The 17,075-nt window shown below is 33.7% G+C and overlaps 1 protein-coding gene across 17 annotated transcripts in view; it reads right to left on the bottom strand.

Annotated features, from left to right (window-relative positions):
* Nucleotides 1–17,075, bottom strand: part of BBS9 (Bardet-Biedl syndrome 9) — a 288,845-nt gene that overhangs the window by 211,786 nt on the left and 59,984 nt on the right. For 16 of the 17 annotated variants that reach the window (XR_011149049.1, XM_069007583.1, XM_069007584.1 and 13 more), the window contains 7 exons: nucleotides 16,472–16,525; nucleotides 14,530–14,632; nucleotides 13,657–13,761; nucleotides 11,657–11,671; nucleotides 8,040–8,180; nucleotides 5,773–5,868; nucleotides 1,413–1,585 (listed from right to left, as the gene is read on the bottom strand). Coding sequence is in view for 16 of the 17 variants with exons in the window: in XM_069007583.1 (XP_068863684.1) it covers nucleotides 1,413–1,585; nucleotides 5,773–5,868; nucleotides 8,040–8,180; nucleotides 11,657–11,671; nucleotides 13,657–13,761; nucleotides 14,530–14,632; nucleotides 16,472–16,525 (687 nt within the window). In the remaining variant the exon portion in view is untranslated. The remainder of the gene's footprint in view (nucleotides 1–1,412; nucleotides 1,586–5,772; nucleotides 5,869–8,039; nucleotides 8,181–11,656; nucleotides 11,672–13,656; nucleotides 13,762–14,529; nucleotides 14,633–16,471; nucleotides 16,526–17,075) is intronic. The other variant, XM_069007576.1, reaches the window with a different exon arrangement.

Genomic DNA, 17,075 nt, shown 5'->3' with positions numbered 1-17,075 from the left:
ACTGTTTGAATGATTGTCTTTTTCTGAAGTTAAATCCTTTTTGCCTTTATGTATACTGATTATCTACAGCAACAAAATTCCTTGAAGTGTTCACAAAACATTGAACATTGTACATCAAGTGCCTAGATAACAAAAATTCCTATTTTTTCTTTTAATCACCACTTTCCAGTATATGCCTCTAAAATAAAAATTACTAAAGATGAGTCTTTGAAAAAGCTGTGATATCTCTGTACAGCTGACATGCTATAGCTAGCAGAAGAAAGGGCATGACACACAGCTTTCCAAATGCAAGCAAAATTGCCCCAAAATGAACAGAAAAAGTAAGTTTCTAAAATTTACATACCATATTATATTTTAAAATTTGCAAATGTCATTCTCTCAGTACATGATTACGAAAAACAGTTCAAGGGTGCTAAGGGAAACAGAAATACTATGAATTTTTACTAGAAGTAGTAGGAAAAAAGGGACATCTCAGTAAGGGACAACTCAGATAATATTCTCCTAAGCTTCCCAAAAGAGAGAGAATATTCTCCTAAGCTTCCCAAACTAACAGGAATGGAAGCATAAGAATGCCTTTAATAGATCATTTGACATTTTTTAGACCAGATAATTACGGTAAAATTTCAAATTACAGAAATTTCAAAAGAGCCAGCTGCAACATAGTAAGAGTCTAAATTAGCATCCCAGAAATCACACCTGTATTTCAAACTTCAGTGTATTTAAGCTTGTTATACAATCTACAGAAGCCCAGGTTTAAGGTATTTCTACAATATCAGTCACTTAAGAAACATTAGCATTTTTTACTTTCAAATTAGTTGAAAGACAATAGAATAACTACTCGAGAGCTTGAGCTATAGACCAGGATCTAAGCTGACCACTCAAAAAATCCCAGAAAATCCCAGTGACAACTTCCATCTTTCTGTGTGGTGATGGCTCCACCTCACAGAAAATTTAGCAGCATGAAAGAACATCCAATAGTATTTCTCATTTTTGCATACATATGTTGCTGCTTTTGCCCAATACATGAGTTTAATAGAAATTTTCAAATAGCTATACTCTTTTTCTTTTTTTATTGGAAAGGTGTGGGGGAAAGAATGCATATATTTTACTTTATTAGCTATTTCTACAAGCTAGCTGAACCATTGGAGATTTTTCAGTCACCTGCACAGCCAAACAGGAAAAAGTAATTACATTTCTCTGATTTCTGGTCTGGCAAACCTCCTTGAGCCTCCAATGCTACTTCTACAAGGGCAGTTTTTTTAAAATCTGATGGGACTTTCCCTTAGATACAACTTTCTATTTTCTGAAAGCCAAATGCCTGTGATACTATAGGTAAAATCTGATTAATCATTGCACTAACATACAATTTTAAACTAGCAGACCATTAGCAATTCATGTATTATGTAACATACCTCAAAATGTCGATCAATTAGTTCAAAATATTCTTGCAGGGGAATTGAACCAGAAAAGGTACAAGCAAAATCCTTGCAGGTTTGCTTCTTGAAATGTACTTCTAGTCGGTGTATAAGCTCTTTTGTTACCAGCCAAAGGTCTTCCAAATGATCACTCTGAATCCTGTATCGTTCTTTGAGTACAAGAACAAATACAAGACTAATAAACACAGTTTTCAGACACATAAATTCACAGTACAACAGTTTAACTAACACGCAAATTGAACTTGTTAACTGCATCCAAAGTCTACATGAGATTTTCTTAAGATGTGTACATTCAGTAGTGTTAAAGAAACACTTGTATTTTATTGATAGTGCTGTGCTTCACTCTAAATACAACTAAAATTAGTAGAAAGTGATTCTTATCCATCTACATACTACAACTGTGTAAAAATGGCTTAGTGTAGAAATGAAAAGTGTTAATATATACTGAAGTGAAAAACCAAATCCTCTTAGTGTTATCTGTCCCAGCAAATTCATTTAACTTATCAGATTTTAGTGACTTTCAAAATAGCAGGCTAGTGGAGTGAGATTTTACTTCTAGTTCACATTTGTATAATCCTCTCTCCAGCTTCTAGGAAATCAGAATTACCTAATATTAATACTAGTTTAATTAACAGAAGTAACTAATATTAACTGATAAATGTTGAGAAAAACATTGTGGAAAATCATAGCAGCCTTTTAATGTTAATTTTTTCAGATAAAGCATTTTCAAACATAAGTTCCTAACATCCTTTCATTACACATCTGCCAATAACTAACAAAAAGAGGATAGATAGAAATGCAGCTATGAGGATTTAACACAAAATCATTCTCTTTTTTTTTGCCCTTGTTAAAAAGGTCCACAGTAAATCAAATTAAGCAGACTTCTTTTAAACTTGAATGCGCTTATTTTAAATTTTCTCAACATTAGTAATTCAAGTTTGTTTGACATTACCACTGGCATCATTCCCAGGATACGTATTTCACTGAATACAGAATGACAAATTCTGTTTACAGTGTAACAGGAAAGAAGCAAATTTTATTTAAAAACATGCTTGTTAAAGAAAAGAACACCATCTGCTAAAGATAGCATTCAACCTAATATCCATTTTTTAAACACTCACAATGTAATGGCTGGACTTACTGGGATGTATCATCATACTTTGTCTTAAGTGATTTTTCCTTGACGGAAATTAGCTCAGATGTTTTCAGGCCAAATCAACAGTCATTCTATTTATAATTGACATATCTAATACATTAATGGTTTAAAATGGACAAAACTAATTTCCTCCAAAACGCACATTTAGTTTCCATACACTGTTTGTTGGTCAATACAAACACAATCTAATTTTACCATGGCCTGAGCAGAGACCATTGCAATCATTTGCTTTACATGATCTTCCAACTCTCAAAAACGACAAATTAGATTTAGAAATGTTATAAAACTGAGAATCTGTAGTTAAACTAAACACGTGGTTGAAACAGAAATACAGTAAAAAAAAAAAAGAGAGAAAGAACTGTGCTTCTGTTCATCCCATGCTTTTATGATGGTTAACCAGCTAGTATTAGCTTTTTGTTAAAATAAGCTCCATTATAGAAAATTGTAACAGATTTTCAGAAAATTCTCAATCAGAAAAGCAGGAAACTGAGGGGCACCAACAGATTAAATAGGTCACAAGGTCTTTTCACACTACAACAGGCTGTCCAAATAGCACAACCTGCATTAGGAATGGTTGCTCTGCCAATAGGAGGTTTCAAAGATTCAGTTCCTTTCTCAGCTACGAAACCCACATCAGAAGAAAAAAACCCACCCACAGTTAGCAGTCAAGTCTTCATTACACTGTCATTAAAAGACACTTTTAAAAATTTCAGCCAAAAAATCCACCATAAAGTCTTAATCTAGCTGGTGCAAGCTACTGTATAATATAGATTTTTCTGTCAAGATGTACTTCAGGCTGAGCTTCTTTGCAGCAGTCTTGAGTTGAAGTAATATCTTCAATTACTACACTTCAAAATGGATTAGCTAATACAATTTAAAACTAACATGAAAACAGATATTGCTCCTGTTTGCAGCTTCAGCAGTGAAACCCAGCTGACCCTGAGGACCTTGCAGCTCTCCTCATTCAGAACTTAAGGTCCATTTGATAAGGAATATTGGAAAAAAGAGGCCTTCTTCCATTGTCCATGATAAACTCCTTTCATGGAAAACCAGAAATAAGGCTTGATCTTAAAATCTTCTTTTACTTTTCTGAAACATCATTACTTCTAGTCAAAATTTATCTACACATACAGGTTTCTTTTTGAAGAAGATTTCCTCAATTATAATGCTACATAAGCACTTTTACAAAGTATAAGCTCAGTGTTACATACCAGAGTAAGTACCTACCAAATAATTTATCATTTCATCTACATTCATTAGTTCCACAGAATATCTGTTCAGTCAAGCACAATCATTTTAGCATCATGACATTCTACCAAACAATGGTTTTGTATTATCAATAGTCTCTGTTCATAAAAATATTCTGAATTATGCTTGACTTATTTTTTACAAATATTTATCTTTAAATAAGCTTTATTTAGGTAGCAGTTCAAATAAGTAAATTTCCCCTAAGACCTTTTCTAACCAACCCAATGCATGAAGTGGATGCTGGAAACTGGCTGCTAACATAGAAAGTGACATCATACCACTCATTTGTTTTCTAAAGTTAGGATTCTCATACACAGTAAATGAGTAGCCACCCTAAGAGAAACAGATATTGTGAAGCTCCTTTGTAAAGTTAACTTCACAAGTAAAGCAGTGTGGGAAAGTTTATTCTAAGACTGCAAGCGTCATTCCTAGCTGGTGAATAAACAAACCTGAGAGGAAAAGATTGAAGATTGGGGGTAGGGGTATGAGATTAAAAGCTATGGCCCTCAGTAGAAACTAAAATATATTCATTACATAGACACAAATTTGTCCTTACAGCAATCAGATTTAGCAAGTACGCAAAACAAAGTCCAAATCAAAGATTAAAACTGTAATCCAGGAAAAAGTTATTTAGAAATCCTTTCAATTGTTTAGTTTTTAAAAATTATCATTGCATATCTAGTTTATTTAAAACTGTTTAAGACCTACTATTCAAAGAAATACTAAAAACAAAGTAACACTTAAACAGCATGTAAATAGTGCATACAAAAAACCAATACAGATGGATTTGATCCTTAGAAATGTAAAACAATTCTTGGTACAATAAAAGTTGCTCTCCAGATGGTTTCTGGTTTTAACATATATGATTACATTAGAAAAGGTATTAAATATTATCTCATAGCTCACAGATGACCCCATCAATATTTATATAGCCCGTCACAAACACGGATTTCTGAAAACAGTAAGCACTATTATCTCTGTGTTGAAAAAACTTCACATTGACAAACCAAATCGTGATTTTTCACTCAAAGCAGTTTCCACAAAGCATTCACAGAGTGTTCCAACTGAACCCTCTGCAGTGCACAATCGCTTTTCTAGCTTTTCAATCTGTAGTCTGCTGTATTAAATGAAGACTTTGTGCTCTGCTGGCATGGAAAATGCTAAACACAATTGAACTGATTTGGTTCCAAGGCACATGACAAGAAAGAGTTTAGCAAGTTGAGCAGTTGTACAGAGCACGACCATACTCTTGAAAATTAAGAGAACTAATCTCTTTCAAAGAGCACAAATTCAGGTGGCTGAAACAGGACTATTTAATTCACAAATTGCTCTATAGTACAAGAGATACTGGACCAGCTAATAGCATATCTGCGTGTATGTTCATACACTCTGTAAACATAATAAGAAGGATCTTGAATCCATAATCTCTTAAAAAGATATACAGGCATCTAACGGTAAGAGATGGGCATTTACCCAGATGTAGAGAAGCAAGTATGGTCTGGTGCCTAATTTAAGTCAAGGATTACTGAAAGTCAGTGGAAAGTTAGAAACTTGCTTTTTAATCCCTTTCAAAAATTTCAGTAGGTGACTAATTCCAAACACAGATGTTGGAATTCCTTTGAGAAAAGATGACCTTTTTTCCATTATTATAATGACTGTATTAGCTTATGAATAAAAATATTTCTAAAAACTTTAAGAAAATCCAATTTCTTCAGAGAACTGCCACTGCAGTGTACTATATTTTGAATATGACTTTTTGTTTTGTTACACAATTTTGTACTTGAGGGGAGGTAAGAAACCATCAGTTAACACTTTGAAGCTCCTGTGTTAATTTGCAAACACTGATTATCCTTTGTATGATCCACATTCTCATTTTGAACATATTCTAACTGATGATCAGGCTTCTTTTACTCTAATAGTGTTAGAACTTACGTGATGTTTTTGAAGCAAGAAGAGTGGTTTTTGAACCAGTTAAAAACTCAAATCCCAGAGCATTTGCCTGGTCACCCTCAGATGGATCAACAAAGTCTGAAAAAGAAAGTTAAATACCGTTTTCTGTAAATTTGACACTGGCATTTGGCAAACCTCAATCCATAGCCAGGACTATATCAATCTTTGCACAAGCAGGTGAATGAGATTGTTTCCCTTCTTAGGGTTTAAAAGTAACAAATATCAGCAGTTTGGTACACCCTTCATTCATTCACAGGTGGAATGTGAGCCACACACTGCTTCTGTTCCCCAGCCTGAAAACAAAAGGTTGGTTTCCCAGAGGTTCAGTCTGTCCATTCTAAAAAGAACCACAATTAGCATAGAGCCCAAAAATCACCACCTTTTACCAGGTGCAAGGTCACCTTTAATTCAGATATTTATGCAAAGCTTTTGCAGAAATTATCATTAAAATGCTTAAGCCCACTCTTGTTTAAGCTGTCAGCACAGAGCAATACAAACATCCAGCTTGCTAAAACTAGCTACTCTGCAAAGTCCATCCATTTTCACCTTTCTTTTCATTCCATGTAGTGGATTATACCAATTTAAAAGGTTTAATTTTAGAATACCATATTTTAAAAACTATTCTTTGTCACCACTACTCCCAGTACTTCTCCTTAAAATAAGACAAAACAGGGAGGAGAAGAGATACAACTTTTATTGCATTCACCAATAATTCAAAGTTTGTTCACAAATCACATCATAAACAGCATACTTTTTTTTTAATCACTGTAAATGGAATGAACAGAAATCCTAACACTTTAATGCCTTCTTTGTCCTATGTTTTGTGTTGTATTCTCAACAATGCATCTCTAGGTTAAAAATGAAATACAATGTGCTGTTCTGAAAGCATTATTTCTTAGCTGTAATGGAAGCCCATTATTAAAAACTCAAAATACAAACCCTTAAGAAAAAAGCTGCTATGTTTCAAGTATTACAGAGCACATGCAGTTGAGAGAAAAGTTATATTTACCCTTAAAGGGAAGAGAATCATGCTACCAAAAAAAAAACCACAACAACACACCAACAAAGCCTGCCTCACTGTTCTCAGACAAACATACTATACAAGCTTTAAAAGAGAGATGTGGCTACTCCTTAAAAATACAATAGTAAAGTTGTTGGCCCATACAGTTCTTAGCAAACTGTTCCAGCACCTTAGTCATCTGAAGTTCTAAAACTTAATCACTGCCAGACTGAATTTACTCACATTCTTTATAAGCCCTGTTTATTAATTTCTTCTTGCGCTAATATGATCATCTAGACCCATGATATAGCCACAAAATATTTACTGGAGTCAGCTGTACTATATTTATTTTGCCTGTGCATTATTAAGCTAAATGAGTCACTTTCTTTTAATTCTCTCCTTGAAATCTCTAGATAGCATTTTTCTACACTTTTGAGTTATATACATTATATTTTATTTAATATCAGCAACCAGCACACCGTTTGCCAGTGCACAGTAACATGATATAGATTCCTGCATGGAAACATTTTGTGTAATGTATTCTTAATTTTTATTTGTTTGCTTATGATCACAACATATTGTAAGACAGAGTATTCCTGTGGTAACTTCCACTTCCTCTGCTCAAATTATGAGCACATAATTACAGCAAAAATTATTTTTATAACATTACAGTTTATAGTACTCAATTTCATTCTTCTTCTTCCAGTCCTAAGTGGAACTGAACTTCTCCTTCATGCTATTTTAATATAATGCTGAATAGAGAACACACTTTGGGTTTGCATGTCAGAAAATAACACTATGTTCAAGTCCTCTTTTTGGTCCAAGAAGGCTACTGAAATAATTAAATATGATCAGCTTCAGACCAACATATCAAATACTCCACAAGTCATCCTCCAAAGCAACTGTATCCCTTAAATACAGCATTTAACACTTCTGCATTGCCCTGCCCAGCTTTTTTTTTAAATGAATGCCCATGTTTTCCCCATAACAATACTGCTTAAGATATTTTATGTAAAATTATTGTCTGCATACATAAAATTTAGATCTATACCATGTAAAGTAATCTTCAGTTTTACCAGAGGCAGGTATACTACTTCAGGTGTATTATTATTGAAATACTATGCCATCATTTCTTTCAAAACACATTTTTTAATATACTAACATGAGCTTTTTTAATTACCTCATTACTTCACATGGACATACAATTCCTGTTGGGAGCTTCTAACACATTTCATATTTAAAAACCTACCAGGAAAAATGGTGACAAAAGTGACAGGAGGTTTGTTGGTATCAATAGTTAGCTTGTGGTTTGCTGCTTTTGAAGGTTGAGCTGGAAAGCAAATTAACTTCAAAGGCAGACTGAAGTTACACTGTGCAACTCTCGGTATTCCTAAAATGAAAGAACACAGATTCATTTTTCATTTCCACATTCTGAATACAGGATACTTCATGCCACTGTCCTCAAAGAGGTATAACAAGATATTTAATGTGATTAAGGAATGCATGAAAACCATGCATTCTAAAATTCTAAATTTTTTTAAGATTTCCACCTAAAATATCCTTAAATTTGAATACTTTCATTTACCTTCTAAAGTGCCCATTTTTATATGCATGGAAAAGAAAGAGTTATTAACAAAACTACTGCATACTGTATTTACACTAATTAACATGCAATGAAGATTAGTTTTATTTAAAGCTCTAGACAAACAATACCACTTTAACATAAACAACAGCTGTGTGATTACTCCCAATGCTTCAAATACAGAATTGAAGCATCAACATTTTCATCAGGAATGTCACAAACTAAATGCTTTTTATGAGCATATTTACTATTTTTTTATATACTCTTAAATAACATCTCTGCAACCTTCATATTATCAGTCCAAGGTTTGTGGTTTGGAAAAAGAATGTATCCAATAGAGGTTATTACCCAAGTGTATATTAAATTCTATCTTTCAGCTTATTGCATCATAATAAAACAGAACTGTTGAACAAACTGGCTCCTGCCCTGAGTATTGGGATCTACCATCACAAGCAATTTCATCAGAATGGTGCAGGAGAAAAGAAGAAGGTTTAACATACATTTAGAAAACACATTTGAATGTGTCAAAAATTTTCTCAGATATAAATATTGTTTAAAATTGCTGGCATGTCAGCAATTGCCTGGTATGTTCTATGCAAAATGCAAAAGTGCTCATTGCTATGAAATACAGAGTACTTGCTCTTTTGAGCAGACAGATTAGGAGGGGCTTAAGGACAATTTTTTTGCTGAAGTGGCTACAGGAAAACCTTGTTTAACAAAATAGATTTTTAGAAACAATAAATTAAGTTACTGTCAAAAAAGTAATGAAACTGATAGCTACCCAGAGGCATATAAAAAGAGTATAAAAATTGAGCTCAAACATTCAATAGCCATCCAAGCAACCTTTTTTTGCTAGTAATTTTGTTTGCTTGCTCTCAGATCTCTTCCAATGAAAAAATTACTTCTAAGACTCATCTCAGGGAAAAAATGCTACCCTAAGGCACAGATTCTTCCCTGTCAATTCACTAGCTGTTTTGGCTGGCTGATAATGCCTCCAAGTAACTATTCTGTAGCTGCTTGTAAAATATAAAATCAGAGAAAAGTGAGCAGAAAATTCATTCAAACTGAAGACAGGTTTTCAACATTAGGGTATCTCCAGGTTCCAAGGAAAATTCCTAAAGGAATACTTGAAAATAAACCCAGGATCTTTCAGTATTGTTAATTCAACTGTATCTTCATCATCAGATGGGAAAAGTAAAATTTTTCTTGATGACAACATAACACAAACATCTTAATATTGAACTCAGATATGGAGACTTATCAACAGGAAAAAAATTAGTGTTGCAAAAGTAGGCAAAAATATTCTGATATATTTTTATATTTATTTTTATATTTTTATACTTAAGACATTTTTCTTGTTGTTTCAGCTTTTTCTACATAGTCTGTTGTCAGTCTGCCTCATCATAAACATAACTTTTCAATATTTCAGACAAGGGTAAAATCAAAACGAAATCAAATATTTTCCAGCTTTTGGAGGAGACTGGGGAGATTTCTAGACAATTAATCCAAAACAACTACATGTAAGAAAAACAAACAAAAAAGGCCAAAAAATTTATCACTACAGTGAAAACTCTTCCTGGGAAATGTTTCAGAGTATTTCAGAATTTTAAGTGGTAGTAAGGAAACATAAAGCAGTAGCCATGTGTGGGAGTCAGAACTTCCTCAACCCATTGATGTTACATCTAGCAACACATCTCACTTCATTCAGAGTTGTGATACTTTGTGTGATACACAATTTTACCACTGTAATAAAAAAAAAAAAAGTGGAAATAAAAATTTGGATTCTCCTATTATCTGAAACAAAACAGATGATGTCTAACATATCTCATAAGGTACTAGTATTTAAAGGCATACTATGCCCTTACCTGATAAAAGTAATAAAACAGTCACATGCCCTGTAGATACTATTTCATTTCCAAATTCCTCATGCATTCATTCAATCATATTTGAAACATTAATGTGCATGACAAAAAGTATTAAAATTCAGAACTCCCAATTTAGGATGTTAAATATTCAGGGAATTCATATTTCTTCCAGTATTGATGACCCTGAATTTATGTAGTCCAGTGCACTCCATAGTAACCCAAAAAGATCTTGTCAAAGATAATTCTACAAAGTTTACTGTGCTCAGCAATATCCTCCTCAGCATAAGATTTTCATCTTGTTTAGATATTTGTTAAAATAAAAGCCCAATCTCTATTTTTAGAATGGTATTTTTTCAAACTATATACACTTATTTTTATATAGTTTATTGATAATTATTTTTTTTAATTACTTCGTGTAGCAGAAACGTGCCACAGGTTAATAGTTATTCTTGCCCAGAGCAGTATCTTATTGAGACAGTTCAAGCATCTATTTCCTGTAAAACACCTCAAGGCCTGCTGAAATATCAGTCAACCAGAAAAGGAAGGGAACCATTAACAGTTATCTATATGCTAATTTTTACTCCTCTTAGTAAGCGCGAAAGAACATAAGTATTGAAGAATAAGACTCAAATATACATACACCTATAACTTCTGTTTCAGAAAACTGCAAAACTGAAAACTCCCTTCCAGTTGATCTCTAAATCTAGGACAATCAACTTTTTTACCTTTCCAAAATGTGAAGTAAAGTGTACTTAAAATATTTATTTTTAAAAGTTCATAAAATATCTTCTACAAGCACTGCACCTTTTCAACACATCTACAGCTACACTGCAAAACTACTCTTCTCTCTTTTTAGTCTACATATACATAAGCTAATTTTGCAGTCTTGTTTTGTCTCTCAATTGTACATTTTCCAAGAATTGTATCTACCACAATCTCAGCTAAGTTTTGTACTGCTGGTATTCTCAGACAGAAAGCAGTCTTTTAGTCTTGAATAAGATGTTTCCAATAGGAATTGGAATGAAGACATGTTGTGACATCATTCTCAGAGCTACTCAGCCCAAACAGCATAAATGCTTAATAGCTGTTTCAGTTGCACCAAAGATATAATTTAGCCACCTAACTGCTAAAACTGGGAGAAAAACAGATATAAGAATAAATGTTTTCAATTTCCAATCTCAATGTACAAGGAACTTAATACTTTGCAAAACTCCCATGTTACATGTGAGAAAGTGCAATATGCTTCATGAAGAAATGTCCTTATGATTTTCTTTTCCTATATCCACACCTTCATAGCAACAAACCAAGAATAATAAGATCTTATAGAAATAATAGGCAAAATAACAGCTCCCTTCCAAATCTGTTTTATTCCGCATACACTGCCACTCATAAAACTTTGCATTTTTCGCATTCACTCACCTTCAGGATTGAGCTCTGCCATATGACCAGCAACAGGACAAAAGGGGAAAAAAAAATACAAGATATTACTCAGATTTAAAAAAAAAAAAGAAATGTAACAGGGCTTTAAGAACTTAGGCCACATTTGTTAAGTAGACAATACATAAAGACATAAAACTAGCCAAAAAAAAGACATGAGACCACATTCATCAATAGTGCAACCCCATCCAAGTGACTGACTCATTAAGCTTCAGCTGTATGAATCCCACAGAGACAGACTGAAAAGTGATTTGGCCACAAATATGGACATCTTAAAAAACTGAAGAGGAAACAGTCTCTGTTCAGATAAAATAAAGTCACAAAAGCACTTAAAGTTTGTTTACTAGTCTATTATACTTAAGAATTTAACTGCCAAGTAATATTAGTATTTGTATGTAATTCCACAGAATTATCTCAGATGAAAAATTTAAATAAATATGAAAAAAATTAGCAGATCCTAGCCCTAACCCAAATTATGTTCCTTTACTTCTTCCAAATCCAACCACCAAAGATAGTTTTTAAAATTTATTTTTCAGTTTCTATAATTCTGTTAGATGTCATATCTGCTTGTTCTTTTTTTTTTATTGCATATAAACCATCAAACACACTCAAGACGCAAGGTTTTCTTACTTCCCTAATCAAAAGGCCTGCAACATGCACTTAATATCTAAAATACAAGTGCAAGTTTTATTAGTATTACCTGAAAGAAATAACACATTCATTTTATGGTTTTACAAAGAGAAATTACAGAAACAAGACCAGCAAAATAAAAAAAAAACACCAAGCTTTCAAAATCAGAGGATCCAAGACATTCACTAGTGTGCTACCTATTCAGCCATACCACAAAACCTGGCTAAGGCCACATCACAAATTTGGACAGTTATGAATGCACAGCATCTCATTCACAAGGAATACACAGTCAGAACCACAGGACAGAGGTTGTACAAGCTGCTCGTGCAGGCTCTCAAGAAAAAGGGAGGGCGTCCTTTTCTTTAGAAACATGAGTTTCATTATTTTTCTAGAAATAAACATTTCAGTCATCGCAGAGCCTAGACTACCATCATAAGCACAATGTTTCAAGTGTGAACTGTTACAAACAAAATGCTAACATAAAAGTGCTGATATAGGATAAGGTACTCAAGATCACCACCTTTCACAGAAGCCCTAAGTTCACATGCACTTCTTTGATGCCAATCTACTCCATTTGTGCTGGCACAGCTCTGTCTTTGCACAGTGAACCAAATCAGCAAATCCGGCTGAGAAACAACTGGTGACTGTGAGACCACAACAGGGGAGGAGGTGCAGGAGCAAAGCCAAGCAATACTGACAGCTTTAACTAGTTTATGCAGCATTTAACATGGAAGCTCTGCCTACATAGAGCTTCTCAGTAGCCTGACACATTCACAAGTGTGTGTGTAGAACACTAAGCTAATCAATCATTGGTCATGGATAACAGGAAAAATTTACATATTCTATCACTAGGACATTAAAACATCATAAAATAATGCCTTGGTTTCTATTTCTTTGGGTTAGTTTATTTGTTTGGAATGAGTATGTTCATCTTGTAAAAAGGAAGTGAGAAATAATCACTCCCAGTGCTTATTCAGATCTCATTCTCTATGGGGAGGCATTATCGTCACATTGGTTGGCAAACCTGAAGGGTGAATAGTCATAAAGATGTAATCAACTTCTCACTCCAAGAGGTGGTCCCTTAAGGAGCAGAACAGAAGCAAATTGATAGGACAGAGTGAGAAATCTGTTACAGCTGTTTCCCAAGAAATAAGCTCATGATTTTACCTCTGTAAGACCAATTACATAGGTTGATGCAACATAAAACATTAACTAAAACTGAAGATTAGATAAAAATTATGTCTTCAATTACTTCTGCCTCCAGTATATTTCTAAAGAACATTTATAAGAAATACATAAGGGAAAAGGCCTCAAAGAAAAGGCAAATCACTTTCAAGTCTCCAGTGGCTTACCTGTTGGTATATTATATGAAACCATACAAGTTCCTTCTAGCTCTGATGGACAACAATTCTCCTTCAAAAAGACAGACAGGACCACAGTTTCAGATGAATCTGGTTCTAAAAATAATACAAAATTAAATCAAGTAATAGCAGCATCCAAATGAAAGCAACAGAATTTCTAGCACTTTGGTAATTATTCTACTAAATTATGATAGTTTCCACTAGTTCACCTTTATCAAATCACTGTATGTGCTTTTTTTTTATCCTTAATTTCGAAAAGGCAAACTAGGGCCTCAAAGCATATTGAAGCATAACCTATAAAACAATTCAGCACACTAAACATGGATAATATAACTGAAGCAGCAGGCACACTTGTCTGATCTTCAGCTCCACATAGTCTTAAAGGCAATCCCATCTGCAGTCTTACCAACGGAGTTAGAAAAAGGCTAGGATCCCTAAATGTTCTCTCCCTAAGTTGAGAACAGATGCTAAACTGACCCCCAGCAGACAAACTTACTGTGCCTGTTTGTAGATCAAGACTGCCGTTTGTACACAGACAGAAATGTCAGCAAAACAAAATAACTCAGCAGAAGTACTGTGGAACAATTGGGGCATTTTTTGCCTCCATCATGAAGCTGCCACCCTGCCTCTCTTCACCTGTCACACATCATATCACAACCAAGGAAACAGCTCCATTCGTTTCTATTCCATCTTCCTCCACCAAGCAGTGTCTAGAAGCTGTGGAGTGCAGGCAAGGCAAATTTGTAATTGCTTTAACTGCTGTATATCTGCAACAATGCACTCACTGGAAGCTGGACTATACCTTTTCCAACCTCAGAAAAAGTAATAGAATACAACAGCTGTGATGATACTGCCATAATTTACCTAAATCACCAAAGACAAACTGGTCACAGGTCACTGCTAATGGAGCTTGCACACACACTGCCAGGTTTGGCTTCTGCGCAGTCACTCTGCTCTGGATTGTTATCTAGATCAAGAGACATACAGAAGTATTTAAAGAAAGCAACTAACTAATCTCTACAGCAGAAAAAAAAAAGTCCATAACCAACAGAAAGATACAAAAACTCTGAAAAGACCACTGAAGCAACAATGCTTAAGAACTTAAAATTTCAACTTCAAAACCCCAATATTTTCATTTTACAATACTTATTTACTCACATCCAATAATGATATACAGTAACTTGAAGATTACAAAAACCTGAGAGGATTTCTCATGTTCTTTGTCATTTTAACCCAAAATAAAGTAAAGCTGAAGAATTAATTGAAGGGTTAATACCATGCAAGTGGCATGAGCATTCATTCTAACACAAACAAATATAAAATTTTGCATTTTTTAGATGACTATAGCAGAAAAAAACCCCAAGAAGAATAAAATCGAAGATAACCAAAGAAATCACTTCCTTTAACTGCAAACAGCAATGCACAGTCTTCTGAATAACTTCAAGTTTTATTTGATTTTTTTACTGCAAACAAAATAAAGAAATCAATATACAGGGTACTCGGCACAACAACTCCAGATACTGAGAGCTCAGCTAAACATAAAGAGTGGTCCTCATTGCTTCTATTGGACACAGTTATTTCACTGCAAAACCAGTGGATATCAAAACTGTGTCCCTAACTCATATCTAAAATGAAAGTATCATGGTGACTGAGATCTGAATATGGTCTGCATAGACAGAGACCATATATCTAACATCATCTATTTTGCATTGCTGCCCTACCAAGGAGCTCACTACAGCCAGGTTAAATCAGTTTAGAATACTATTACTCATAAAATCACTCAAGTCTTAGGAACTTTGACTACTTTAACATAATTAACATCAACATTGATTTAGATTTAACAATATACCAGTTATAGGAACTTATCACGTAAAAAGATTCTAGAAAAAATTGAAGGCATGGTAACTCCCACATTTACTATTTTTGTTTCACTAAAAGGTACAAGATGCATAAACAAGAAAACAGAATGGTCAATTAATAGTCTTTCCATTAAAAATCTTATGAAATATATAAATATATAGTTTACTTGATAAAATTATCACTGACTTTATCAGAATAATGGTTTTATCCTGTATCATTTTTAGCACTAATAATGCAGGGAAAGATGTTGGACCAAGTACAAGTAAACCACACTAGTTTGAGGGGATCTGGTTCAAACATCAGCTTTTTCACTCAAGACAGAAAGAAAACTTGTAAGGTTCTCAAACAGGAGACTCCATTGATATTCTTAGAAGATCATCCTAAAGTCAGAAATAAAAATCATTATCCTTTTTAGGCAATATTGAGGAAAACCTACACTTGCACACGCAAACACACACTTTCTTTACAATCAGTTACAGGCACCAGGTCTCATGACAAACTGAAATTTTCTAGTTAGATTTTCCTAGTTTTCTTTTTGAATAGCTAAAGCTATGTAAGTCTTTTTACAAAAGAAAGTCTATTTTTGTTTATTGACAACTAAAAAGGCAGCTGAAGATTATAAACTTTCCATTTGAGTAACCAAACATTTATTGCCGTTGGAAAAAATATTCTCATGACATCAAAAACTACTTCATTCCATCCTAATAATGTTTCTGTGTCTGCTTATTGGTAAGCCTATCAAAAATAAAACTGCAATCAATTTCTGACTGGAGCAGAAGGCTTGCTAGAATGACACCTTGTCATACTAAGGAGAAAAAAATTAAGTATATATTGCATTTCAAACTTCACTCATTTTCATGTTCTAAGTGAAATACACAGAAAGTGACAGGCTTGTTACAATTTGCCACCACTATTCAAATGCTACTGTTTGAGTTAGGCACAGTACCTTTACTGTGACTGACGGTACTGCCCCTGCTTTTACCTCACTGTCAATGGCTTGCTGTGGAGAAAAAGATGAAAACAGAGTAAATTCAATGTTCCACATGAATGAGAAAACACAATAAAAGCAATATTACTCTCCGGCCATCAACTTGGTAAATACAGAATTAACATTAAAGGACTATGACAGATTAAAATACACAAAATAAATTTCTGAGTTCCTTCTGAAAATGTAAAGTCTCTGTTTGAAATTGCCTGCAAAAAGGATAGCAAAAGGTCATGAATGTTGTATATATAAGAAACTAATACACTCTGATGTATATATGAATATTTGAAACTGTTTTGTTTGGCACACTACTTTTCACTGTATATTTATTCAAATTCTGGAAATACCTTCTGCTATTCAGTAGGGAAAGGTAACTTCCAATCTGTCAATATATTATATACACAGTATAGCATGTACTATAAAATCATCACACACTATCTTATAATCAGAAATATACCTGAAACTTCAAAAGAATATTCTAGCAGGCACTTTGATACTCCTGCTAATTTCTATTGCAGTAGGCAATTCCTTCTACTTCAAAATTTATCTTGACCTTGTGGTCTAT

The sequence above is a fragment of the Aphelocoma coerulescens genome, chromosome 2 (assembly GCF_041296385.1).
Source record: "Aphelocoma coerulescens isolate FSJ_1873_10779 chromosome 2, UR_Acoe_1.0, whole genome shotgun sequence".
Lineage (NCBI taxonomy): Eukaryota > Metazoa > Chordata > Aves > Passeriformes > Corvidae > Aphelocoma > Aphelocoma coerulescens.
Note: the sequence above shows the minus strand (reverse complement) of the source record. Positions and strands in the feature narration are given on the sequence as shown.